The sequence below is a fragment of the Zalophus californianus genome, chromosome 17 (genome assembly GCF_009762305.2).
Source record: "Zalophus californianus isolate mZalCal1 chromosome 17, mZalCal1.pri.v2, whole genome shotgun sequence".
Lineage (NCBI taxonomy): Eukaryota > Metazoa > Chordata > Mammalia > Carnivora > Otariidae > Zalophus > Zalophus californianus.
The window spans coordinates 56,815,206-56,838,551 of record NC_045611.1 but is presented as its reverse complement, the minus strand read 5'-3'; the positions used below and the strand labels follow the sequence as shown (position 1 = coordinate 56,838,551).

The following is a 23,346-nucleotide window of genomic DNA, read 5'->3' as shown; positions in this document are numbered from 1 at the left end:
TCAAGGTGCACTACCTTGTGATCTGTGAAACTGACTCTCTTCTGCAGCCCCACAGCCCCGGCCCCAGCTCACCCGTGAGCCAGCCTCCTCCCTGGGGACTCTGCTCTCCTCGCAAGGCAGGCCCCGCCTCACACTGGGGCAGATCTTCCCAACACTCGGATATGCGACTCTTTTGTCACCAAAAGGCACAAGTGCTCAGAGTCCTGTAATGACCTTTGTATGAGCAGCTCCAGGCAGGGATGTTCATCCAGGAAACTCTGCGGAGCAGGGTCAGAGTTGCCCCTTGAAGACTACCTCCATCCTCCTGCGGACTCAGGGACCCAGGCTGTTTCGTTCTCTCTCTTACACTCTGTCTCTCTCTGTCTCTCTCCCTTCCCCTCACGCGTCCTCCCTCAACACACACACATTCTCTCCTCCAACCGCTGCAATCTGGAAGAAATTACTCTTCTAAACAACCAGACTTCCCCAGCTTCAGGAAATTCCAAGCTGGGCAGGGGGAGGGGCCGGGCCGGGGGGCGCGCCCTGGCCATCCCCCACCCCTTCTGCGTGTCCTCTGTGCACACCCAGTCCGGGCCTCGTCCCGCCCCCACACTCTGCCCGGAGGCCTCAGCCTTTCCACCGCTGCTTTCGAGTCCTTTAAATCCTAGAGGCAAACTTTTGGGGGATAAGGAAGGCTTGGGAGGGGCCTGCGCCTTAACCCTCTCTGCCCCAGACGGACTGAGCTGGCCTGGTCGGTGACTCCGCGGCCCCTTTGGGTTCCTACCATGGCCCCCGAGAGGGGCTGACACTTCGGTCCCCGGTGCAGGTAAAGAAGAGAACCGGTGCCAGGACCTGCCAGGGGTGGGGCCCGGGCTCCTGGGTCTGAGGCCTGGACCCCAGGGCCTGAGGGAGGGGGGCTTGGGAACCTCTGACTCCTAGGTCTGAGGAGCAAGAAAGGTAGGAAGCAGGACTTCTGGGACCTGAGAGGGGGGTTCCTGAGGAGAGGGCACTGTGGACCCGGGCGCCTGGGTCCTGGAAGAGGACCCTCCAGGTTCCGCATGATACTTCCTTTGCCAGGTGAGAACCGCCCGGAGGAAGAAGGAAGAAGGCGCGGGCCTGGGCCTCGGAGGCGGAGGTGGGCCCCGAACCAAAGGGGGGGGTCCCCCCAGCCTGAGCCTGAGAGCGCGCCTGCCCCACTCAGCGAGGACCAAGAGGTAAGGGGCCGCGGGGAGCCAGGCCCCGGGGTCTCGGGCCAGGTCCGGAGGGACGCGGGACAGACGGGCAAAGGGACCGCGGGCGCTCAAGTCCGGGCGGCAGCCACGTGGCCCGAGGAAGTGCGGCGAGCCCACGGGCTGGGGTCTCCCCCTCCCGGGCCCGGCCCCGCCCGCCTCGCCGCCTCCCCCCAGAGCCGAGAACCGGTCGGGCCGGGTGTGGAGCGGGCGGTTATTTCCGTCTTGGCGGGGCTGGGGCCGGAGAGGACAGAGGTGAACCAGCTGTGCCCTCCACTCCCGCAGCTGGGGCGGAGGGAGGCAGGAGGAGGGCGGCTCCGCTGAGCCTCGAGTCGCGGAGCCAGGGCCCCTCGGGGTCCCGCCCTCGCTCCTGCACGCTCTGCCTCTTGCGCGTTTGTCACTAACAACAGCCCCTCTGTAGGAGCCCTGGCCGGCTGAGGGGGTTTTTTCCTAGCATGACCTCATCGCATCAAGCTGCTAGAGGGAGGTTAGAGCCCTCTATTTAAGAGGACCCTGAGGCTCGAGTCACTCCGAAGTGGAGTGACTTGCCCGAGGCCCTCAGAGCTAGCAAGAAGAGCCTGCACTCAGAAATGATTTCTAACTCATTATTCTCTGTCTGGGATGGAAAAAAGGAAAGAAACGCAAACATGGTCAGGGGTGTAGGAAATCCCTGGATATGGAAACATTGTTTCCATGGGGATGCACACCCACCCACCCTATGGGGGGGGGGGGGCTATGAACAATAGGGTATCATCTTTAGACTCTCATCAGGTTTAGACTCTGCCTGGTTTCCAAAACCAGCCCCCAACATTTGTTGCTGTGTGACCCAGGGCAACTTACTCCACCTCTCTGTACCTCAGCCACCACCTCTGTAAAGCTCACTGAGTTGTTCTGAAGATGGAATGAGTTTGTTTGAGTAACGCACTTAGGTGCCCTACCTGGCCCAGAATAAGTGCTTAGGACATACAACATCAGCATCATGACTATACTTCGCAAGTACCCCTAGCAAACAGGCATTCTGACTTCCATTTTTCAGTGGACTAAACTGAGGTTTAAGGTTGAGGAAGTGAGTTCAGGCTCCCACGGAAAGGAAACGGCAGGTGTGTTTGGCCAGGCACTGGAAAATGGCAGTGGCGTTGCGGCATTGCCTGGGAGGGCAATAGAAGGATGGGATGAGGGACAAACTAGGGTATGGGCAGGGAGAAGAGCCAAGTGGCAGAGGGCTGCCCGGGGAGGGGTCAGTTCAAGAGGCAGCAGGCAGTGGAAGTGGTAAGTCTAGGCTCTGGAGTCCCACAGAACTGGCTTTGTGACCTTGGGCAAGTCACATACCCTCTCTGAGTGTGTCCTTCTCTGGGACATGGGAGAATGATCTCAGGTGGCCACTGAGCATTTTATTGAACTCTTGCTGTGTCCTGGGTATTGCCAAGACTTTACTGGCAACATCCGACCAATCTTGCAATCTTGCAAAGAGACTAGGAAGTGTTATAGGAACATCCTATATTCCTATGTTCCATTTTGGAGAGGAGGAAATGAAGTCAAAAAGGTTAAGTAGCTTGCCCAAAGCCACACACACACACACACACACACCCAGATGGAAACCTAGGCATTTGGCTGAGTTGTGTTCTTTTCACCTGCAACTCACTGCAGAGTAAGGCGGGTCACTGCTAGCACGGGGAGAGGGGTTTTTGTTTTTGTTTTTGTTTCTTTTTTTAAACTGTGGATTGAGATTTATTAATGAGCAGAGATAAGCATTTAAAACAAAATAAAATAGATTAGAACTGAAAATATCTGAGTGCCTAGCATGTTGTAAGTCTTGTTTCATAAAATGTTTGTTTCCCTGGGGGAGGGTGTGGGGAGGAGAGGTGATTGCGTGTCACGTTGCCGTTAAAATATATTTTTTCATCTAGGCTGAGGTCAGAGAAGTTTGAGAAACACTACAGAGGTGGTAAATCAAGACCGGTTTTCTCAGAGAAATAAATGTAAAGTGTGTGTGTGCATGTTGGGATAGGGTAAAGGGCGATCCTCAGAACACATCCAACTATAATTATTTTAAATCCTCTTAGCTTTAATTTTTCTCTGCATTATCAGCGATATTTCCCAGGGTGCTAGTTACTAAAAGAATAGTGCTGACTGCTTTGACTTCTTCGTAGGATTTTATCAAATCTTGATCTTGTTCTACAGTTATTTGAGGAAACATCCTCTCCTCCCCCTGCCCCCAGCACTAGCACTGCTAATTAGCTGGCACTATTACAAATATAGTTGTCTTTAATGGAGATTGTCTATGTGCTCTGCAAGGAAGGTAGTGTTATTTTATCCATTTTACAGAGAGGAAACAGACATAGAGAAATCACGTAATTTATCCCAATCATACAGCTGGCAAAGAAAGGGTGGGGCTTCAATTCAAACAGAAAGATTTTTTTATTATTATGATAACAGTGACTGTTAAAACAAAAGTACAAGGTCATCAAAGTCCTTCCCAGAAGTTCCATAAAAACAGCCAGGTTCCAGGATATAGGCAAAAGTTGGCAATTTACCATATTTACCGTAGAAGCCAGGGCAGCCATGTGGCAATCGCGCACTGAGTTTATAGGGGACTAGCTGCCAGTTTCAAATTTATGCCATTCTTGCTATTTTTAGAGAAATTTGCAAAAATGTAACACATTATATTGTCCCTTTCAAAATCAAATAACTCGAATTATAAAATGTTGTACAAGTGTACAGATGCCCAGGCCCACCCTGAACCTGAATTTGAGGTTTTAGGCAGACCTGCATTATGACTTGTGTGTGCCCTAGGCAAAGCTTGCATGCATACATATTTATTTATATTTTATAACTGTGTTGGTGTAAAGACAGACGTAATCCACACATTTTAAAATAAGTTAAAACACTGTAACATTTTTTGGGCCTCTAGAAGTGTGGTGGGCCCTAGGCACTGTGCCTGGGGCACTTGGTGGACAAAGTCAGCCCTGTCTTCAGGAAAGGGGCCTCGGAGAAGCTGGAGTTTCTCTGCCAAGCTTAGGAGACGCTCGGAGGAGTTGGTGAAGCATGTTGCCTGTTGCCCGACCGGTAGGAGGACTGTGATATTAGTTCTTAGTGGAATCAAGCCTAGCAAAATTGCAGTCTGTGACTTAGGGCCTCCGAAGACGCCGTTTCCCGCCACCATCTGCCGTCCTGTTGTTTGGGAGAGCATCCTCTGAACCGCTGTCTAGGCCCAGGGTGGGGACGTGGGCTGGGTCGCCCCCTCCGCGCGGAGGCGGCGCTGACCCGTCCCCACCCCCACCCCATCCCCGCAGATGCCGGTGCTGAAGCAGCTGGGCCCCGCGCAGCCCAAGAAGCGGCCTGAGCGCGGCGCCCTGTCCATCTCCGCGCCGCTCGGCGACTTCCGGCACACGCTGCACGTGGGGCGCGGCGGCGACGCCTTCGGGGACACTTCGTTCCTGAGCCGTCACGGCGGCGGGCCGCCTCCCGAGCCCCGGGCGCCGCCCGCCGGAGCCCCGCGCTCCGCGCCGCCGCCCGCCGTGCCGCAGCCCCCGCCGCCTGCCCTCCGCGCGCCCGCGCCCGCCGACCCGCTGCTGTCCTTCCACCTGGATTTGGGCCCCTCCATGCTGGACGCGGTGCTGGGCGTCATGGACGCGGAGCGCCCGGGGGCCGCTGCCGCCAAGCCCGACTTGGACCCCAGCTCCGGGGCACAGCACTCCAGGGCCCACTGCCGCCCCAACGCGGATCTCGAGCTGGACGACGTCATCGGCCTGTAGGCACCCCTGTTTCCGACGCGTTTACCGTCCGGCATCCTACTTCTTTATACATAAACGGCTAAGGTCTCTGCTCCGAGGTCTGTCTCTTCACTTTGCTCGTGGGAAGGGAAGACGGGGTGGAGGGGCAAGGGGGATCAGTGATGGGGTCCCGGCGCCTTTAAGGACCAGGTGTGTGTCACCTGTAGCTCTTTCCCCGCAGAGGCTGGACGAAGGTCGAGATCGTACAGACGGTTGGCCTGGAGTGGTGGGATGTGGCCCCTTTAACTGCGGGGGGCGTGGTTACACGGTGCCCCTTTCAGGGTTGGTGTCCCAACGTCGCCGCTCTCACAGCCCCATTCATTCATCAGTTTTGACCGAGCGCCTGGCCTGCCAGACCTGCCCCAAGGCCCGGCCTGACTTGCTCCCGGGGGCCCACTGACTCACTCTAGGGGGGCCCATCTGACGTTCCCGGGGTCCGGCCTGACTCGCTTCCGGGGGTCCGCTGACTCGATCCCGGGGCCCGGCCTGACTTGCCTCCGGGGGCCCACTGACTCACTCTAGGGGGGCCCACCTGACTCGCTCCTGGGGGGCTCGGCCTGACTTGCTGCAGGGGACCCGCTGACGCTCCCGGGGTCTGGCCTGACTCGCTCCAGGGGGCTGGCTTGATTCGCTCCCTGGGGCCGAGTGCAGTGGCTCCGGGAGCCTGACTCCCGGCTCGCGTATCCAGTGAACCCCTCGAGGCGAGCTGCCCTTACCCTGTGAGCGGCCGCGCAGGAAAGTGGTTGGGAAGAGGCAGGGTCCCGGTGGAGGAGTCACACCCCCCCTCCGAAAGATGCGTCGGCCCGAGAGGGACAGCGGCGTCCCAAGTCTGGGCTACCTAGTTTGCGCCCTGCTGGGATACAGTTGTCCTGCCGAGGGCACGACCCACAAGGGGCGGAAGGGCGGGGCAGCACGTGCAAATCTTTAGGCGAGGGGCGGAACGACCCCTAGGTAAGGGCGGAGCCAGCCCAGTGACAAAACCTAGGGTAGGCGGGGTTATACACGCGGAGCGTAGCGGAGGGCAGCCCAAAAGGGCGTGGCCGCACCTGTAAACCTCCTGGACCCGCGATAGGGCGGGTCCGGGTCCCCGAGGGCGTCGGTCTCCCTGCGGGCGGTGCCCACCGAGCCTGTAAGCCCTTTGGACCGAGGAGGGCCACACACATGCATGGGCCGCTCAGGGGCGGTCAGGCTCCCCGAGGACAGCGTGCGCACGGAGCCGCCCGCCAGGCCAGTGACCGGAGGCCCCGCGAGCGCGCGTGCTAGGCTCCTAGGGCGGCGGGAACGGGGCGCGGCCGGTGACTTCCCGGCGAGGCTTCCCCCGCACCCCGCTCCCATGGCGGCGGCCCCCGCAGCCGAGCCCGCGGCGCCGCCGGCCTGCCGCTTCTTCCTGGAGGGCCGCTGCCGCTTCGGCGCCCGCTGCCGCCAGCCCCACCCGGGGGCGCCGGCGCCAACTCGCCGCGGGGCCGAGGCCGGGGCCGAGGCCGAGGCCAAGAAGCCGCCGCTGCGCACGGCCGCGGCCGTCATCCAGCGTATCCGCTGGGACCCGCGCCTCGACCCGGCCGACTTCTCGGTGGGCTACGCCGACCGCTTCCTGGGCGTGCGCGAGGAGCCTTTCGGCGCCTTCTGCTGGGACGAGCCGCTGGCGGCGCTCGGGCCCGGCGTCCTGGCCGTGCCGCAGCACCGGGTGCGCTACTTCCGCTTCCGCGGCCGCATCGTGTGGGACCGCGCCTCGCGCACCGACCTCGTCTTCGGCTCGGGCTCGGCGGCTGGCCGCGGGCCCACCTTCCTGGACGCGCTGGGCGGCGGGGGCGCGCACGACGGAGGTGAGGCCACACACGACGGCGGCGAGGACGCGCACGACGGGGAAGGCGCCCATGGCGGCGGGGGCGCGCACAGAGGGGTGGCTGCCGTTCCCGCTGATAACGGAACCGGGCTGGAGGCCGGGGAGCGGCGCAGGGCCGAAGGCCAGGCTTCCCCGTGGACAGAGCTTGAAAGGGTGTTGAAGCCGGCCGCCACACAGTGGAGCGGCACAGGCGGCCCCGGGATGAACCCCCGCAGGAGGTTTTCCTGAGACGGAAGCAGAGTAGGGTCCGGGTGCCTGGCCCTGGGAAGGCAGAGGGGCCGCTGGAGCCAGGGCCGCGGCGCCTCGCCAACCCCGCCCCACGCATTTTGTGGCTGTCATGGTGACTGATCCCGCGCTGCAGGTGGGGGCGGCCAAGGCCCAGGAAGAGCTGGTTCGAGCCGCACCCTCGTGTGCTGCGTTCATGGTACCCGCGGGGGCCCTACACCTGACACTAGCCCTCTTGAGGCTGACAGGCCCTGGGGAGGTAGCCGCCGCAGTCGGTGCACTAAGACGCGCGTGCTCTTGGCCCCAGGAATTCAGGCACCCCTGCAGCTGAGCTTTAGGAGCCTGCTTCTCCTGGGACAGCATGTGCTCTGTGCCCCCCCTCCCCCTCCCCGGAAGATATGGCCCAAGTGCTGAGAGAGAGGCTGGAAGCCGAGGGGCTCAAGAGTAGTACAGCCCCTAGGGGGGCTACACCCCCACCTCACCCGAGCCAAGGTGCCCCACGGATCTCAAGTCGGCCTCCCCCACCCTGGGTTCAGCCCCAGGCAGGAGCTGGGGAGCCAGCCCCTAGGGGAAGTCTGGCTGTGCCGCATAGGCAGGGCAGGGGACACCTACCAGCCCCTGGCTGAGCTGCCCCTGGGATGACAGTCCCCTCAGACCTCTGCAGGAGACCGCTCTCAACCCCAAAGAACCTGGGAAGACCCAGGCCAAGCAGGAAGGGACAAAGTGCTCTCTCTCTCTCTCTCTCTCTCTCTCTTTAATTTTGGTTTCTCTCAAGCTTCCAAATGGTGCTCAGTGATCCAAGGAAAGAATGAAGGAAGGAGAAGGGAGGGGAGAGGGAAGGGAGGGAAGCAGAGGAGGAACATCTGGAAAAAAAGCAGCCTGACAGTCCAGCTGTTTGCAAACTCATCGCACATCCTCCAGTTACATGGCAGAAGGGGGGGGGGCAAAAAGAAAAAGGGGAGGAAGAAAAATAACTTAAATAAACACACACAAAAAGAAAAGAGAAGGAAACATGACGTGAGCTGGTGATCCATGAAGGCAAGGGAGGAAGGGAGGGTAACCGTTTTACCTGTGCGGAACCAAAGAAGGGTGGCGAGCAGGAGGAGGAGGGAAGGAAGGAAAAAAAAACCAGAAGAGACACGGGGGTGGAGGGGGGGGGACACGGAGACAACTTAATGCAACTGCAGACGAGGCGGCCCGGCCAAGGTCCCGCGATGGCCTCCGGAGTCCTCCGTGCGGAGTGTGGGCGTGGGTGTGCTGGTGGCTTGGCGTCGGCATTTCTGGCGTGGGGGGCTGAGGGCGGGGCACAGTCTCTACACGGCTGCCCCAGCCCCAAACGCTGAGGCCCCGGAGGGCTGGGCAACAAGAGTCTGTGGTGAGGCGGGCAGGTGGCGGGTGGCGGGCTGGTGAGCTGGTGCCCCCGCCGCGGGCGGGCACGGGCGGAGCGGCCTGTCTTCTTCCGGCCCCCCCGGCATGGGATGGGCCAGGGTGCCAGGTTGGTACCGGAGTACGAGCTCGAGAGAGAGAGAGAGAAAACACTGAGACAGCATTAGTGGAGGTGCCAGGTGGACACAGAGCAGCCTACAGACCATGCCCCCAGCCCTCCGCTGTCCCACCCCCTCCTCCCCCAATCCCATCCCTCTGAGGCAAAAAATAAAAATGTAGAAAAAAATCTCTGTACAGAGCCCCCGGTAGGAAAACGGGGGACAGGGGCGGCGGCTCTTCCTGGAGCCCACTCCCCACGAACTAATTTACAACCCAAGTCCATGGCTCAAAAACAAAATCGGCAAAGGCGGTGCTGGGGGGCCACAGCCCTGCCCCCACCCCGCCCCCATCCGCGCTGGTGCTCAGAAGGCTGACAGCTGCGCCAGGCTGAGGCGGCAGTCGATGCTGGCGTTGTCCGGGCCCGTGTATGCCAGGCCCAGGGGCTCTAGGAAGGCCCGGCAGGCGGCCTCGCCCTCGAAGGCCAGCTCGGCCTGCAGGTAGGAGACTGGCAGCGCAGGGCGGAAGCTACGGAGACAAGAGGAGAATGTGATGAGGCGGGCGGCGGGCAGGGGAGGGCCCCACGAGCAGGGAGTGGGTGCCCCCCCTTAGGGCACCCAAAGGGTTTCCTCGGCACGTTACCTGCTGACCTCTCACCCCTCCCCACCCAGCCTCCCCACCTCCAGGGCTTGGGGGGGCCCGGGGTGGGGCTGGTGGCCCCAGCCCCGGCTGTGCCCCCCTTCACCCTCACTTACCTGTACGAGGGGGACCAAGGAGAGGGGATGGGAAGGAAGGGCCCAGCTGGCTCTTCCGCTGCTCAAGGGCCTGAGCGGTCCCTCAGAAGAGGGCCCGCTGTGGCCCAAGGGCAGGGGGCCAGGCAGAGGGAGTGACCCGAGGGGATGGGCATGGGTTGGCAGGTCTGACAGCTACTCTGGGGGACCCACCCCGGCTGTTCCCCTGGCCTGGGTCAAAGTGCCTCAGGAATGCCAGGCACAGGGTCAGCCAACGCCTATTACACGCTCGCAACAGTCACTTGAAGTCGCTAAGAAGACTTGGCGTGTGCCGGGAAATGGCTGTTAACCCGCTGAATTCTCTCCAGAAACTGCGTCACCCTACCCTTTAGAAACAGACGCCGAGGGAACCGTAACTCCAAAGGCGGAGCCACCTGGCCAGCATCACACAGGGGGAACGCCGCACAAAGGACATGACCCAGTCCCGCCTCAAGTCCGCGCTCCATCACAGCTCTGGATATCCATGGGAGCACAAGAGAGCCTGTTTCTCCCCACAACTGAGCTGGCCTCCTGGCCACCCTGCAAAAACCTGTTCTGGGGGCTCTGGGAGGGAGGAGCTGGTGTGCTAAGAGTGGGGGGAGGAGAGCGTGCGGCCCGTGTAGGCCAAGGCCCCTCCTACAAGGCACCTTCACGGCTACGGCCCCAACCAAGACCCAGCATATACGAACTAACCAACACAGTGACCAGCCCACACGACACCCCTGGGAGCCACACACAAGCTTGGGAGCTGCTATCCCGCTGCAGAGGGCAGGCTCGGGGACAGCCCACAGAGCCTTTAGACACCCCACCTCCCCGTCACTCCCAGGTAGGGAACCAGGCCCTGTGTATCCTGTCACCTTCATGTTTCTGTGCCACGTCCTTGTCTACTTCTGCGGCTCCTGCCCTGGCTCGGCCTCTGCCTTAAATCTGGACCCAAACCAGATCCTGGAGTGTGTCTCCTCACTTCAGTGTGACTGCCCCTCCCCAGTTCCACACCACTCCTGTGGCTCCTAAGCTAACTGAGGTGGCCCCTTGGACCTACCAACCTCTGACTGAGGGTTCTCAACCTTGGCAAGACTGACACTGGGGCCAGGTGATTCTCTGCTGTGGGGCGTCCTGGGCACTGCAGGAGGCCGAGCAGCATCCCTAGCCTCTACCCACTAGACACCAGTAGCAACCCCTACTTGTGCCAACAAAAGAGGTCACCTGACATCTCCCTACGTCACCCAGGGGCATCTCACCCCCGACAGAGAACCACAAGTTCCCCACCACGCATGTGCGCACAACACAGGAAATACCTAACGTACAGAGAACTTGCTCTTTTTCATACAGTCCCTGATCTGGCTTGTCCCCGCATCACACCTGCCTCCCTACATATTTTCTGTACTCTTAAAGGAGCTCAAGTTGGAATGGGGTCTTGGTCCCGTTAGATCAGAAGCTGCCAAAAGCACAACCAACTTTCCTAGTTTGTCTCTACCGAGGGGGAGCTCAGTGTCAGGAGAGCCTTGAAAGGTGAACAGAGACCTCCGAGTGAGAAAATCAAGAGCCCAGAGCAAGAAAACAAACCAGGGTCCAGGGTGACGTGAGCAGGAGAAATAGAGACTCGGGTGGAGAGGGAACCCTGGAGCAGCGAGACAGAATGGGGAAGAAGAGAGATGCAGAGGCGGGCCTAGGGAGACAGAGGGCCAACCGTGGGAAGGGAAGCAGGAGGGGCTGGGGAGCAGGGTACGTGTAGGAAGAAGACATGGGGAGAGAGGACCAGTGTCCAGGGCACGGCAGCTGGAAGCCTGACAGCCCAGGAGTGTAGAGGGAGGAGGGAAGTGGGGAAGGAAGGCAGCGGCAGGGCCAGCAGAGCAGAGGGGGCAGGGGAGAACCCAGCTTCACATACGTTTTGATCATCGCCTTGAGGGCAGCTTTGCGCTCCCGGTCTGCAAACTTGTCCACCAGGTACCCAGACATGCAGGGCGCATGACAGTAGAGCCGGAAGAAGCGGTGGTAGTTGCCCAGAGCCCAGGCCGCCCTCAGCGCCAAGGCGTGAGCCACGCAGGGGTCTGCCTTCAGTTCCCGAGTCAGGTACGCCAGCTCCGTGGTGATGTCTGCGGCCCGAGACAGAAGAGGATCAGCAGCGCCCAACCCTGGGGGCCTGGGGCCACCCCGTCCCGCAGGCAGCGCCTCTCACCTCCTGAGTTCTTGGTGAAGATGTAGTAGAGGATGCGATAAGCAGTGAACTCGCCCACGTTGCCTGGCAGGTTCTCGGCGTACAGCGACTTGAGCTGCGTCTGGCACTGGTTGAACTCCTCATGGTCGCCCTGGAGCCCGGGGCATGGAGAGAGAGAAAGACCGTGAGACCGGGACAGGGAGCCCAGGAAGAACCCGAAAGGGCCTCAGCACCCCACTCACTTTCTCCAAGGCGATGCGGGCGTGCGTCTCGTACACCTCCACCGTGAACTCCGTTCGCACACCTTGCACCTGGCGCGGCAGGAGAGCGGTGAGGCCACCGCAGGGCAGGGCTCTCCCACCACAGACCCTCCCAGCAGCCCCCTCACCGTCAGGTCCTGCCGAATCGACTTCATCTGCTCACAGGCAAAGGCGTAGTCTTGCTTCTCTTTCCAGTGGGACTTGACCATGCACAGAGACTTTTTCAAAACCTGGGAAGGAAACCAAATGATGGCTCAGAAAAATTTCAACAGGGTGAGTGAAGCCATCGCTAAAACCCACTACACCTCCACCAACTCAGTGTTCTAAGATGAAGGCGGCAACATCAGACTCGTTTAACAAGTTGCTACCAACTTTAAAAAGAACCCAACACGTTTGGCAAGAGTAACTGCTCCCGACCTCAGCTGCCCACGTCAGTGTGTCCCCTGGGACGGAATATGAACCATGCTGCTGCTGTGGCCTCAGGAGAGGACACGGGGGCCTGATCCCTCCCCGTCTCAGGCAAGCTGGCCTGGGAAGGCCGCTTCCTTAGGAGACGGAGACTAAGAGCCCCGCAAGTCTCCCGATGAGGTCACACGACCCGGACTTAATCTTCAAAACACAAGTTCTGTCCTCAAGTCACCTTTCAGAGAGCTCCCAGGCCCCAACGTCCCTGCCCTGCTGCAGGTCCCTGCCACCACACCACAGCCTCGGGTGCTGTCTCTGCCATCCTTCCCGTGTGGGTGCCACGGCCTCATGCTAGCACCCGCCCTGCAGGGAGGACCTGCCCACCCCAGGCACTTACCGCCACAGGGCGCACAGTGGATGGGTCAGGGGCACAGGTGAGACGCAGGTAGTGCTTGGTGATGTCAGGGCAGGTACCCACGATCTGAAGTTCCTGCCAGTCTGGGTCAGCACCACTGCTCTCCAGGCTGCCCATCTGCAGTACCAGGGGCTCGAGGCGCAGGCGGCGGGAATGTCCGTGCTGGAAGCGGGCTGCCCGCTTCTGCTTCTTCAGCTCACGCTCAGGGTCCTCGCACTCTAGTGCGGCCATCTTTTTGCGGCTGCGCTTGGTGGGACCAAGATCATGCCTGGAAAAGGAGGTCAGGGGTGAACAAGGCAGATGTCATAGCCTGCCCCTCCCACTGCACCCCAAGAACCCCGATCTCAGCCCCAACCCCCTGGCCAACCGCCCAGAGTCTCACCTCTTCCCACGCTGTGCCCTGCCTCGGCCCCGGTCCATGTGGGCCCCCCGACCTCCTCGGCCCTTCGGGGGGGGGTTCCTGCGACCCACAGGGTGACACTCATTCCCTGAGTAAGAACTGTCTGAATCCGAGTGGGAGTCACTGCACAGAAGCAGCAGGGAGGTAAGGCCTGAAGTGGCCCCTCCTCCCACGCCCCTCCCCCACCCCCAAGCCCCCAGTCCCCCAGTCCCCCCCGTACCTGCGGCGGAAGTGGCGAGTAGGGGACCGGGAGGAGGAACGGGAGCGGGAGTCCGTGCTGGAGGAAGAGCTGTTGTCCTTCATGAAGACATTGCGGTTGCCAAACTTGGCGAAGCTGCTGCCCCGGGCTCGGCCAGCACCCCCAGCCCCTGGTGTCCCTCGCTGGGACTGGGCACCCCCGCCCCTTGTCGCTGAGCCTGCCCCCCTGGGAGGATGAAGGCTGCTAGGGGCCTCCCACCGCTTCTTCTTGGGGCTCTCAGCCACAGGCTCCCGAGTCAGCCTGAGGATATAGCAGGGCAGGGCATCACCAACCCAGCGCCCCCACCATCCCCAACATCTGCCAGCCGCCCCAGGAACACACAGCCTCAGGCAGGAAAGGAACTTACCCAGGCGACTCAGCTAATACACTGCAAAAATGGGAGGCAAACCCAACGTTTTCTCTGTCTAGAGAGTGCTCTTCGCAGCTGAGTACTGTGCACTCGCCAGCCTTCACAGCCTGCGCCCCACCCCAGAACTGCACCCCCAGGCAGCGCCTGGACCTCTGCTCTACGCTCCTGGCCTTCCCCCCACCCACCCCCCGGGATCCAACTTTCCCACTCATTCTCGGGGCTCCAGGTGCCTACGTCTGTAGGTCCCACTTCAGCACCCAGAATCGCCCTCCTCCCCATCCCCAGCCTGGACTAACCCCGGCAGGGGCTCCCGACTCCAGTCAATGGTGTAGGCCGAACCATCCTGCAGCCGAGCCTGCAGCAGCTCCTTGAGCAGCTTCTCCGTCCGGTCCTTGTCCTCCTCCGATTCACAAGCAGTGAAGCAGCGCTCCACATACTCTTTCATATCCTGCGGCCAATCGTCGGGCTTCCCGGACAGGCTCCCCCTGGGGAGGGCAGATGGGGGACTCAGCCGGGCAGCCAAGACCGTCATCGCTCCTGCTCACAGGGCAGACACATGCCAGACACAACTCAAGCATCTTTTTCCCCCGCTCATTTCATGCCCACAGCAACCCTGAGGGAGGGACCCCTCCCCTTTCTGGAAGAGGAGACTGAGGCTCGGGGTGCAGACTGACTGCAGAGGCAAGGGAGCAGGGACAAGAGCAAGGGGGTAGCCATCACCTGTGGTTCTGGGCTTTCTCGGGGTTGGGCTGGGGGCCGAAGCTGCTGTGCTGGCCCTCTGAGGGGGAGCTGAAGCTCTGGCTGGTGACAGCAAAGGGCCGTTTCTGGATGTTGAACTTGAGACCACCGGTCCCAGGGGCTGCTGTGAGAGCCGCAAAAGCTGGGGTTAGACCATCCCCTGGCCCGCCTCAGGCTGCCCTATCCCCGGGAATGGGAGACGCCAAGCTCCAGTGAAGGGCTCCAAGGCAGGTGCATCCTAAGCCTGGGGATGACCACAATATCCACACGTGCCCCACGCCTGGCTCTGTAAGGTCCAGTCCCCATGCCCCCTCTTCTTCCCAAGTCTACCGCCAACTTACGCTTCATCCGGTTCCACAGCTGTTGGCCCTTCTTGGGCTTGGCAGGCTCGGAGTAGGTGTGTGGCCCATAGGCCTGGCCTGAGGCAGGCCCCGCTTGGCTGTGCTGTGTGGCTGGGGCCGTTCCAGGCTGGGGGCCGCTGTTCAGATTATGAGCCCCATGCGGGGGGTTGGAGGGCTGAGGGGGCTGGGCTGCCGGCAGCTGCTGTGGGGGGGCTTGGTAGGACATGCTTTCTTCCATGCCAGGAACTGGGGGCTGGTGGAGGAAGCCGGTGCTGAGGGCAGGAGGAGAGCTCCATGCTGGCTCTCACACTGTCCTCGCGATGACGGCCTCACTCAGCTCCCAACCCTGCGCGGAGACCCTCCCACATCTCATTGCCCTGGGCGCTCAGAGCGACTCCCCGAGGAACGGAGAGTTACTGCCCACACTCTTCACAGCTGAGAGGACTCCGGCTCAGACCCTGAGCTGCTCTCCAATGGCCCCCAGCTGCTGAGCGGCAGCAGCGGCCATTAAACCCTGCCGTCCACCTCCTAGTGAGCGTCGCCCCGACAGTGCACCCATCCGGGATTACTATCTGAGCACATCGTGCGTGCCAATCAAGACCCACACGTGATTACACACATTCTCAGGGGCCCTGTGAAGGGACGATCCTTCCCACTTGACGAGAATGGCTGAGATGCAGAGACATCACACGACTTGCAGTAACACCACTTGATGGGAAGCTGAGATCCCAGGCCGGATCTACCCACCCTCCCTGCACCAGCCCCACACCCCTCCACACGGTACGCTAAGTGCGAGGCCTGACTACGTGTGTGATGGCGTATGTATGTGTGCACGTGCTAGGGGAAAACTCAGAAGACAGGCTGCCATGCTGCAAACCGCTCCCACCATCACCCCAACACCGAGCCCCAAGTCCTAAACCCATCCTGGTTTTAAAAACCGTGCTTTGCCCTCCTCGTTCTCAAATCAGGAGTTGCTTGGCAGGAGAGAAGCCAGGGAGCTGGCAGCTTAAAAAATGCAGGCATCCCCACTACCCACCCACTCACAAAAACTACATTCCCCTTCTTGAATGTGCCACGGAGCTAGGTGGGGGCGTTACCTGGTTCAGAGCCCCCTGGTGCTGGGGTGCCGATGGTTGCTGGGGTGTGGCGGAACCGTAGGAGCTGGCCATGCCATACTGGGAGGGAGAACCATAGCTCTGGTACATGCTCTGACAAAGGCACAGAAACAAGGGTCAGTGGAGGCCCAATTCCCTCCCCCTTCTCCTGCCTGCTCAGGAGCCATACGAAACCTGTGACGCTCCACTTCTCCCTCACTCCTTTCTATTTCTCTCCACTGCATAAATGCGCCAAATTCTCTTGCGTTAAAAACAACTAAAATACAACGAAAACCTCTATCGATTCCATTCTTTATTTAACAAATACTGACCATCAACTTTTCTAAGCACCACAAAAGAACCAAAAATAAGATATGAAAACCCATGAACTAATGAAGTCTACACCCAAAATGCACACAGCTGTGGACAGATACAAAGCGTGTCAGGTGGTAAGCTCCGTGAGAGCGGGGTGGGGCAGAACACTGCTTTAACTAATCCCGTCGGTCAGAGAAAAGGGCTCCCTGAGGCATGACCTGGGAAACCTCTGCAAGGTCGGGGCACAGAGAGACGGGGGAGCAGGGGAAAGCTCTCAGGTGGACCACGGGGGCAGTGTGCTAGTGGAACATGTTTCGGAGGCTGCGCTGCTGTCTTCAAGCCCTGGCCCCTGGAGCCCGCCCGCCGGCTCCCACTTCCAGCACCCGGCCTCCCGCCAGTCCCTGCAGGGCTGGGCGCTCACCATGGGGTAGTAGTAGCTGTACGGGTAGGCGTAGCTGTACTGCTGGTACCACTGGTAGTACTGCTGCTGCTGCAGGGCCGAGGCCTCCGCCTGAGCCACGTACTGCAGGGAGACACGTGTGCCGTCAGCAGGGGCCTCCGCCTCCGCCTGAGCCACGTACCACGCGGAGACACGTGTGCCGTCAGCATGGGGCCGTGGCCCCCGCCTGAGCCACGTACCACGGGGGGAGACACGTGTGCCGCCAGCATGGGGCCGTGGCCCCCGCCTGAGCCACGTACCACGGGGGGAGACACGTGTGCCGTCAGCATGGGGCCGTGGCCCCCGCCTGAGCCACGTACCACGGGGGGAGACACGTGTGCCATCAGCAGGGGCCTCCGCCTCCACCTGAGCCACGTACCACGCGGAGACACGTGTGCCGTCAGCATGGGGCCGTGGCCTCCGCCTGAGCCACGTACCACGGGGGGAGACACGTGTGCCGCCAGCACGGGGCCGTGGCCCCCGCCTGAGCCACGTACCACGGGGGGAGACACGTGTGCCGCCAGCATGGGGCCAAGGCCCCCGCCTGAGCCACGTACCACGGGGGGAGACACGTGTGCCGTCGGCACAGGACCAAGGCCCCCGCCTGAGCCACGTACTGAGGGGGGGTCCCACGTGTGCCATCAGCACTGGTAGCAGAAGCCCACGTACCCTGTGGCCCCCAAATGTGTCTAATTACTGGTGGCTAACTGCTGGGGACACAACTGGGTCCACCTCTCTCCAAGAGTCACAGCCTCTACGGATGGACTCGGGGCACCTTAGGGACCCAGGGCACATCCCCCTCTTCAGGCTGGATTCCCAGGGACAAGAACCACATGGTGCCCTGGGTTCTTCAAGGAAACAGACCTTGCTCCCACTATCTGAGGCTCCTAAAAATCTTCAGGGCACCCTGCCCTTGTTGATACCAGAGAACACCAAGTGTCTCCCTCCCCAGCAACCCCCACTCAGGGCACCCAGGTCCTGGGTGTCTTCTCACCTGGGCACTGGCAACAGGCCCATTGCTGCTGGCCTTGGCGGAGCTGCCGGCGGCTCCTGCTTTGCTGATGCTGGCCAGAGCCTGGCGGGCCTTCTCCCACTCTGGGTTCTCATGCATAGGAGCCTCCATGCCGTTCTCTCTGCCTGCCCCGGCCACCATGCTGTACTGAGAAGACCTGCAAAGAAGGGACGTCGAGTCAGTCTTTTCTCCCCCCTGTACACAGTGGGCAAAATGCAGACAGGAACATACCAGGACTTGAATCCTAAACTCCCTCCTCCTACCTACTGGAGTCTAAATTTTTAGGTCTAGAATATATTTTGATCTGTAATATGCTGACAATGGTTTTCTGTCTCACCCCTTCCTGTGAGGGAATATCCAACTAGAAATAAAAACCTAAGGCACTTTTCCAGGTGCCTGATACACAGCAGTTGCTAAATACCAAATAAAAATACCAGCATCCTAAGAACTTAACATAGCCCCTAGTACCTACTAGGTCTAAACGGTTTATGAGTCAATTCTGACACCTCCCCAGCCAGCAGGCTATCATCACACTGTTTTGGAAAAAAACAAGGTATTAACAAATTGATAAATGAGAATATTAAGTGTTGGAGGCTGCACCTTAATCATAGTTCATGGAATGAATCATCCCAATTTTGAGAAATAAGCACTGTACCGTGAAAACAAGATACTCAGAGAGATGAAGGAAGACCTGACTGTCCACATTACAACCAAATGCTTCCCTTTACCCTCGTGGCCAGAGGAGGAGCTCATCCGCACTCCACCCACAAGGAGCGCTAGGGGACCTCCCGTCCCAGAGGACAACAGTGGGTCCTCCTTCCTCTTGCCCTCCCCTCCGGCCTCTGTCCCTCTAGCCACACTAACCAATCTGTGCTACGTTGATCACCCACGTTGGCCGCCATCTGGACCTTGGGGCATAAGGGGTGGACCTCAGGAGCCAGACTGCTTTCTCACTGTCTATGAGAAAAAGAAGGAGTTAGGGAGACTCAAGGAGGAGCAAGAAAAAGTCACAAAGTGGGGAAGAGAAGGAGATGGGCTCATGAGAAGCCAGACAGAAAAGGAGTGTCCGTGAAATGAGGACTCGCTGAAGAGGATTCTAGGTGTAGAATAGAAGAAAAGGGCTTCTGTGTGGGGGGAAGGCCTTCGCCTCCCTGCAGTGCTCTGGGTGGAACAGGAAGGATCTGAAAACGGGGAAGGCTGAAGGAATTTCCCAAGGGGGAAGAGAAGGACCTGAAACCCCTAAGAGAAGAGGGAAGGCCCGAGGGAAACCCTGGCACAGAGGGCGGGAGGGGGTGGAGGGACCTCAAGGAAGGGCTAAAAAGTATTCCAGAGGGAAAAACAGCTCCTGAGAGGAAGCAGAACAGTCTGTAAAGAGGGAATCTAGAGAGAACGCCAGAGGAAAACAACTGCAGAAGTCACTCCGGGAAACAGGGAGAAGCCCCGAGCGAGCACGGGGAGCCCTGAAGGGAAGAAACGCGCTCTCGGAAAGCTCTCAGGAGACTGCTGTCAGAAACAACCCCCACGGGCTGGGGGGCTCCGGAGAGGGAGCGCTGGAGATGCCTCACCACGTCCAAACCACCTTCCGGGAACTCCGAGTGGGGCGGGCAGGACTGCGAGAAAGCGAGGGCTGCCTCGGGGCCTAAACCGGGGGGGTTGAGAAGCATGGGTGGACTCCGAGGCGAGTCCCCGCCGGAGACCCCGCCGGTCCTACAAGCGAGGGGACGGGAACGTGGAAGACGCCCTGGACAAGCAAGCTCGGGAAGGGGCGGGGAGAGGCAGGAGGGGACGAGTGGCGGACAGCGCACGGAGACAGCGGGCGTGTCTCACGCGCACCGGACGCGAGGGGCACCTGGCCGTCCCGGGGGCCCCGAGAGGGCAGTGGCGCCAGGTGGAAGCACAGCCCGTCCGGGTGCCGGCGACCCACTCTAGAGTCACCGCCCGGCCGCGCCGCGCGTGCGCACCACGACTCCGGCGGGGAGAACGCGGCTCCGGAGCCGCGCGTCGCCGGGGGAACGCCATCCTCCCGGTGGAACCGCCCGGTCAATGGGGGTTGAAAGGGGGCGCTCGGGGCCCAGGTATTCCGAGGGCGGGGGCGGGGAGGCCGGCCGACGGCGCAGGCGCAAGGGCGCGCAGGCGCAGTGGCCGCCCGTGCCCGCCACACCCAGTCGTCGCTCGCGCGCGGCGTCCGTTGGTGCGACGGCCCACCAGGCCTCGGGACCCGCTGGGCGTAGGGCCGGAAGGAGATGCCGTCCCCGCCCGCCCGCCCGCCGCTCCCCACACCCACCTCAGCCGTCCGCCCCCTGGACTCGTCAGCAGCGGCCCAAGGCGACAGCGACAGGGCCGCGGAACTGCTCGCGACCCGGCTGGTTCTCGTCTTCCTTGGGCTTCGACGTCCTGACCGCGGCGTCCTGACGTCACGCGGAGGCCTCGCCCCACCTCCCTCGACCCTGCACCGCCAATGGGCGCCGCGGGCTTGACTTGGGCCCGCCCTCCGCTTACGCAAGGACGCGTGGGCGTTTAAGGCAAGCCGGAAGACAGGGTGGGGACGGTGGCCCCGAGGGGACACGCGCGGCGGAGTCCGCGGGCACTGTGCCCGAGCACGCAGTCCTATTTTGGCTCAGTGAGTGGTAGCCATTGTTTCCAGATACAAGCTAACGTGAGGAGGGTTGTAAGACTACCTCCGTACAGCGATGTGGAAGCCCAGGGCAGAGCATGGTGAAGTCGGAGAAAGGGGGTGAGGGCAGCCTCCAGCCGGGAAGGGGAGCTTCCCTGGTACATAAAATTGCAGAGGCGCCCGTGGCAGAGGACGCGGCGCGCGCAAACACGCGGAGGCGGGCGACCGGCAGAGCCTGGGACCTGGGGACTACAGGGGGACCATGGCCGGGGCAGGTGGCTGCGGCGGAGTGGACGTGTGCGGGGTCCGGGGTTGAGCGGATAGGTCTGGGCAGGTGGGGGCCCGGGGCTGAGCGGGTAGGCGTGTACAGGTGGGCAGGTGGCAGCCACTGGAAGTGCACTGGGGCCAGGTTGGGGAATGTGGACCTGGTGGGCAGCAGTGTGCCATGTGTTTCCATCCAGGCTCCTGACCGATGACATGGTCCAATCCAGCTCAGGAACCGCTCCATGGAGTCATTGTAGGCGGTAGAATAGTGTTTCAGAAGCGATTTCCTTCCACATTAAAAACTTTTAAAACTGTTAGAAACTTTTGTATTGATGACGGAGTATCATTTTGTTAGCACAGTTGATCTTTTTCTGTCCTTTAACTTAAAAAAAAAACTGTTGTAAGACAATTTGGGGTTTACATAAAGTTGTAAAGGTAATTCAAAGTCCTGGGTACGCTACAGCTGGTTTTCCCTAATGCTATTATCTCGCATTCCTGTACTATATTTGGTAAAACCAAGAAACGAACACTGGCACATTACTGATAACTAAGTTGCAGCTTTATTTGAATTTCTTTTTTTTTTTTAAAGATTTTATTTATTTACTTGAGAGAAAGAGAGCACATGAAAGGGGGGAGGGTCAGAGGGAGAAGCAGACTCCCTGCCGAGCAGGGAGCCCGATGCGGGACTCGATCCTGCGACTCCAGGATCATGACCTGAGCCGAAGGCAGTCGCTTAACCAACTGCGCCACCCAGGCGCCCTGAATTTCTCTTTTTCCACTAACCTGTCCTTTATGTGCCAGAGTCCAGTCCAGAGGACCCCACTACATTTAGCATCCCTGTACTTTCCACTGTTACTTTTAAGGTGGGTTTCTGGTACGTAGTGTGTAGTGGGATCCTTTTAATCCAAGCCAACAATCTCTGCCTTTTAAAAGAGGTGTTTATAACTGCACTTTTAACATGATTTTTGGTATGATTATGTGTAAATTCATCATTTTGCTATCGGGTTTCTATCTGTCCCATCTTTGTTTCCCTTTTTCTGCTTTCTGGTATGAGATTATCTTTTTTTTAATTGTCTGTATTTTAGAGCAGTTTTAGGTGGGGTCTTTGGGACATGTTCTGCCTCAGTTCTCGGCGGCCCTGCAGTCAAGACTCTGATGACCGTGGGCTGTGGCGATGTCAGGGCTCACCTCGATGTCTTCTGTCTCAAGGATCACTCTCCTTTGCCTGATGCTGAGTCTTGAGCACTGTTGTTTCACATATTTTGTCTGGCCTTTTGGTTGTTTCAGGAAGGAGAGCAAATCTAGTCCCTGTTCCTCCATCTTGGTTGGAAGTGAAAGTTCTCTTATGTATGGTTTTTAAATAAAAGATTTTCCCTCTGTAAAGGTTATGCAAAATGTCCTTCTTTCGGGGCGCCTGGGTGGCTCAGTCGGTTAAGCGGCTGCCTTCGGCTCGGGTCATAATCCCAGGGTCCTGGGATCAAGCCCCGCATCGGGCTCCCTGCTCGGTGGGGAGTCTGGTTCTCCCTCTCCCTCTGCCTGCCTCTCTGCCTACTTGTTCTCTCTCTGTGTCTCTCTGCCAAATAAATAAATAAATAAAATCTTAAAAAAAAAAAAAATGTCCTTCTTTCTAGGTTAAAGCTTCCAGGTTAAAGATCACTGCCGGGCCTGTTGGCAGGAAATCAGGTGGTCTGAATCTCAGGGTGCTTTTGGAATATCCCAACAGATCAGCTTCAGCTTGTGGACGAGAACTCAGGGTCGCTAGAGGGCAGTGTTTGAGATCAGCGCAGCCAGAATAGCTGTGGGCTGGCCCAGGGTCTGGCAGCCCCGCTAGTCAAGAGGAGAAATTGAGTCAACGCTTGGCCCCCAGAGCCCCTCACTGGAAACTGCGGTCGATTTTTCCATCCCAGCTTCAGGCCACTGCACACAGAAAACTTCCTTGAATGTTACTTGCAGTGCACAAGACAGACGATTAGGAAGCCCAAGAGCAGCTCTCCAGTGGCAGGCCCCCATCGAGGGTCTCACATCTGGCACTGCAGGCTACCAAGCCTGACCCAAAACCCTCGTGCACAGTACCTGCACTACTCTGATGGCGCTTGGACGTGACCCCATCAGTGTTTCCAGAGGGAGGGAGCATGAGCGTTGACACCAGGTGGGGGAGTAGTCTGTTTTTGCTGCCCGTCGAGTTGAGGGAGACTTGTGGTCTAGGAGAATCTCAGAGGAGGGCCTGGGGAGCTGTCTTACGTCCCCCTGCCAGGGGGTGAGGCGGCGGAACTCCCACAGGTCACATGACTGCCCACAGCCATCTGGTGGTGAGTGTCAGGCAGGGCCCTTAATCATGGCCTCCCCTGCGTTTGTCCACTGTGCTGCCACTGTCTGTCACCCCCAGCTCACCTCTCCTTTCCTAGGCTGTCCCTAAAATCCCGAACCCAAGAGCCATTGTGTTCCGGAGAGCCCTGCCGGGCGGTGATTTATGGGACTCAGCCCCTCTCCGTGGCCTTCAGCTCAGAGTTCAGCCCGTCCACAGCCCTTGACAGACATCCTGAGATTTTGATGCCTCTGCTTCATTTTCCCCAGAGTATAACAGCCTGGCCAGAGGGTCATACGTGAGCAGACTGTCATCACAGCGTCGGGAGCTGCGCGCCCCAGCGTCCTCCAGAGCCCAGCCTTGCCAGCGTCGGTTCTCAGCACTGTTCTCACGGTGTCATCGCGCGGTGGGTGGGGAAGGAAAGCGTTCCTCCTCGTTTCAGATTGCACTTCCTAATTGTCAGGCTTTGAACACCTTGTTGTCTGTTCCCTGCTATTGGGGTTTGCACTTCATCGAATTTGCATCATAATCGCTTATTTTCAAATTAAGTGGTCCTTTTCTTAGTGTATGGAAGCTTTGTAGATTATGTTTATGTAGTAATAAAAACACATTTCTCAGCCATAGGTGTGAAAACAATTTTTCCCTAGACTACCAATTTGCCTTCTGGCTTTACATTT

At 59.5% G+C, this 23,346-nt stretch overlaps 3 protein-coding genes and 1 long non-coding RNA gene across 7 annotated transcripts; 3 read left to right on the top strand and 1 right to left on the bottom strand.

Moving 5' to 3' along the window:
- Window positions 1–567: 567 nt before the first annotated feature.
- Window positions 568–5,033, top strand: CDC42EP5 (CDC42 effector protein 5). The gene is made up of 3 exons (XM_027618509.2): window positions 568–805; window positions 1,057–1,193; window positions 4,502–5,033. Exon 3 carries the CDS (start codon window positions 4,502–4,504, stop codon window positions 4,961–4,963), a length of 462 nt encoding a protein of 153 aa, XP_027474310.1. The 5' UTR covers window positions 568–805; window positions 1,057–1,193; the 3' UTR covers window positions 4,964–5,033.
- A 151-nt stretch (window positions 5,034–5,184) lies between these two features.
- Window positions 5,185–8,050, top strand: LENG9 (leukocyte receptor cluster member 9). The gene is given in 5 exon segments (XM_027618356.2): window positions 5,185–7,027; window positions 7,029–7,341; window positions 7,344–7,419; window positions 7,422–7,507; window positions 7,509–8,050. Coding segments are annotated over 5 exon segments (1,539 nt in total). The 5' UTR covers window positions 5,185–6,146; the 3' UTR covers window positions 7,692–8,050.
- LENG8 (leukocyte receptor cluster member 8) lies at window positions 7,789–20,008 on the bottom strand. Of its 3 annotated transcripts, XM_027618266.2 has the most exons (16): window positions 19,771–20,008; window positions 18,351–18,443; window positions 17,469–17,643; window positions 16,457–16,558; window positions 15,724–15,834; window positions 14,627–14,879; window positions 14,268–14,409; window positions 13,844–14,032; window positions 13,160–13,438; window positions 12,922–13,062; window positions 12,522–12,807; window positions 11,848–11,949; window positions 11,702–11,770; window positions 11,481–11,610; window positions 11,190–11,397; window positions 7,789–9,059 (listed from the first exon to the last, which is right to left on the bottom strand). In XM_027618266.2, exons 2-16 carry the CDS (start codon window positions 18,386–18,388, stop codon window positions 8,897–8,899), a joined length of 2,388 nt encoding a protein of 795 aa, XP_027474067.1. In that variant the 5' UTR covers window positions 18,389–18,443; window positions 19,771–20,008; the 3' UTR covers window positions 7,789–8,896. The 3 variants fall into 3 exon arrangements, with proteins under 3 accessions (XP_027474067.1, XP_027474064.2, XP_027474066.2); XM_027618263.2 differs by lacking the exon at window positions 7,789–9,059 and having other exon boundaries at window positions 10,695–11,397; window positions 14,268–14,406; XM_027618265.2 differs by lacking the exons at window positions 7,789–9,059; window positions 18,351–18,443 and having other exon boundaries at window positions 10,695–11,397.
- Window positions 20,009–20,106: 98 nt separating this feature from the next.
- LOC113935906 lies at window positions 20,107–23,288 on the top strand. Of its 2 annotated transcripts, none has more exons than XR_003524154.2 (2): window positions 20,107–20,220; window positions 22,939–23,288. It is a non-coding gene; the product is annotated as an uncharacterized LOC113935906 (long non-coding RNA). The 2 variants fall into 2 exon arrangements; XR_003524153.2 differs by having other exon boundaries at window positions 20,114–20,375.
- Window positions 23,289–23,346: the final 58 nt, after the last annotated feature.

Coding starts and splice junctions, on each gene's coding strand:
- CDC42EP5 (XM_027618509.2), top strand. CDS start 4,502: ATGCCGGTGCTGAAGCAGCTGGGCCCCGCGCAGCCCAAGAAGCGGCCT.
- LENG8 (XM_027618263.2), bottom strand. CDS start 18,388: ATGGCGGCCAACGTGGGTGATCAACGTAGCACAGATTG. Junction 14,880..15,723: donor ACCAGGGGGCTCTGAACCAG/GTAACGCCCCCA, acceptor TTCCTCCACCAG/CCCCCAGTTCCTGGCATGGA. Junction 11,771..11,847: donor CGATTCGGCAGGACCTGACG/GTGAGGGGGCTG, acceptor CTGCCGCGCCAG/GTGCAAGGTGTGCGAACGGA.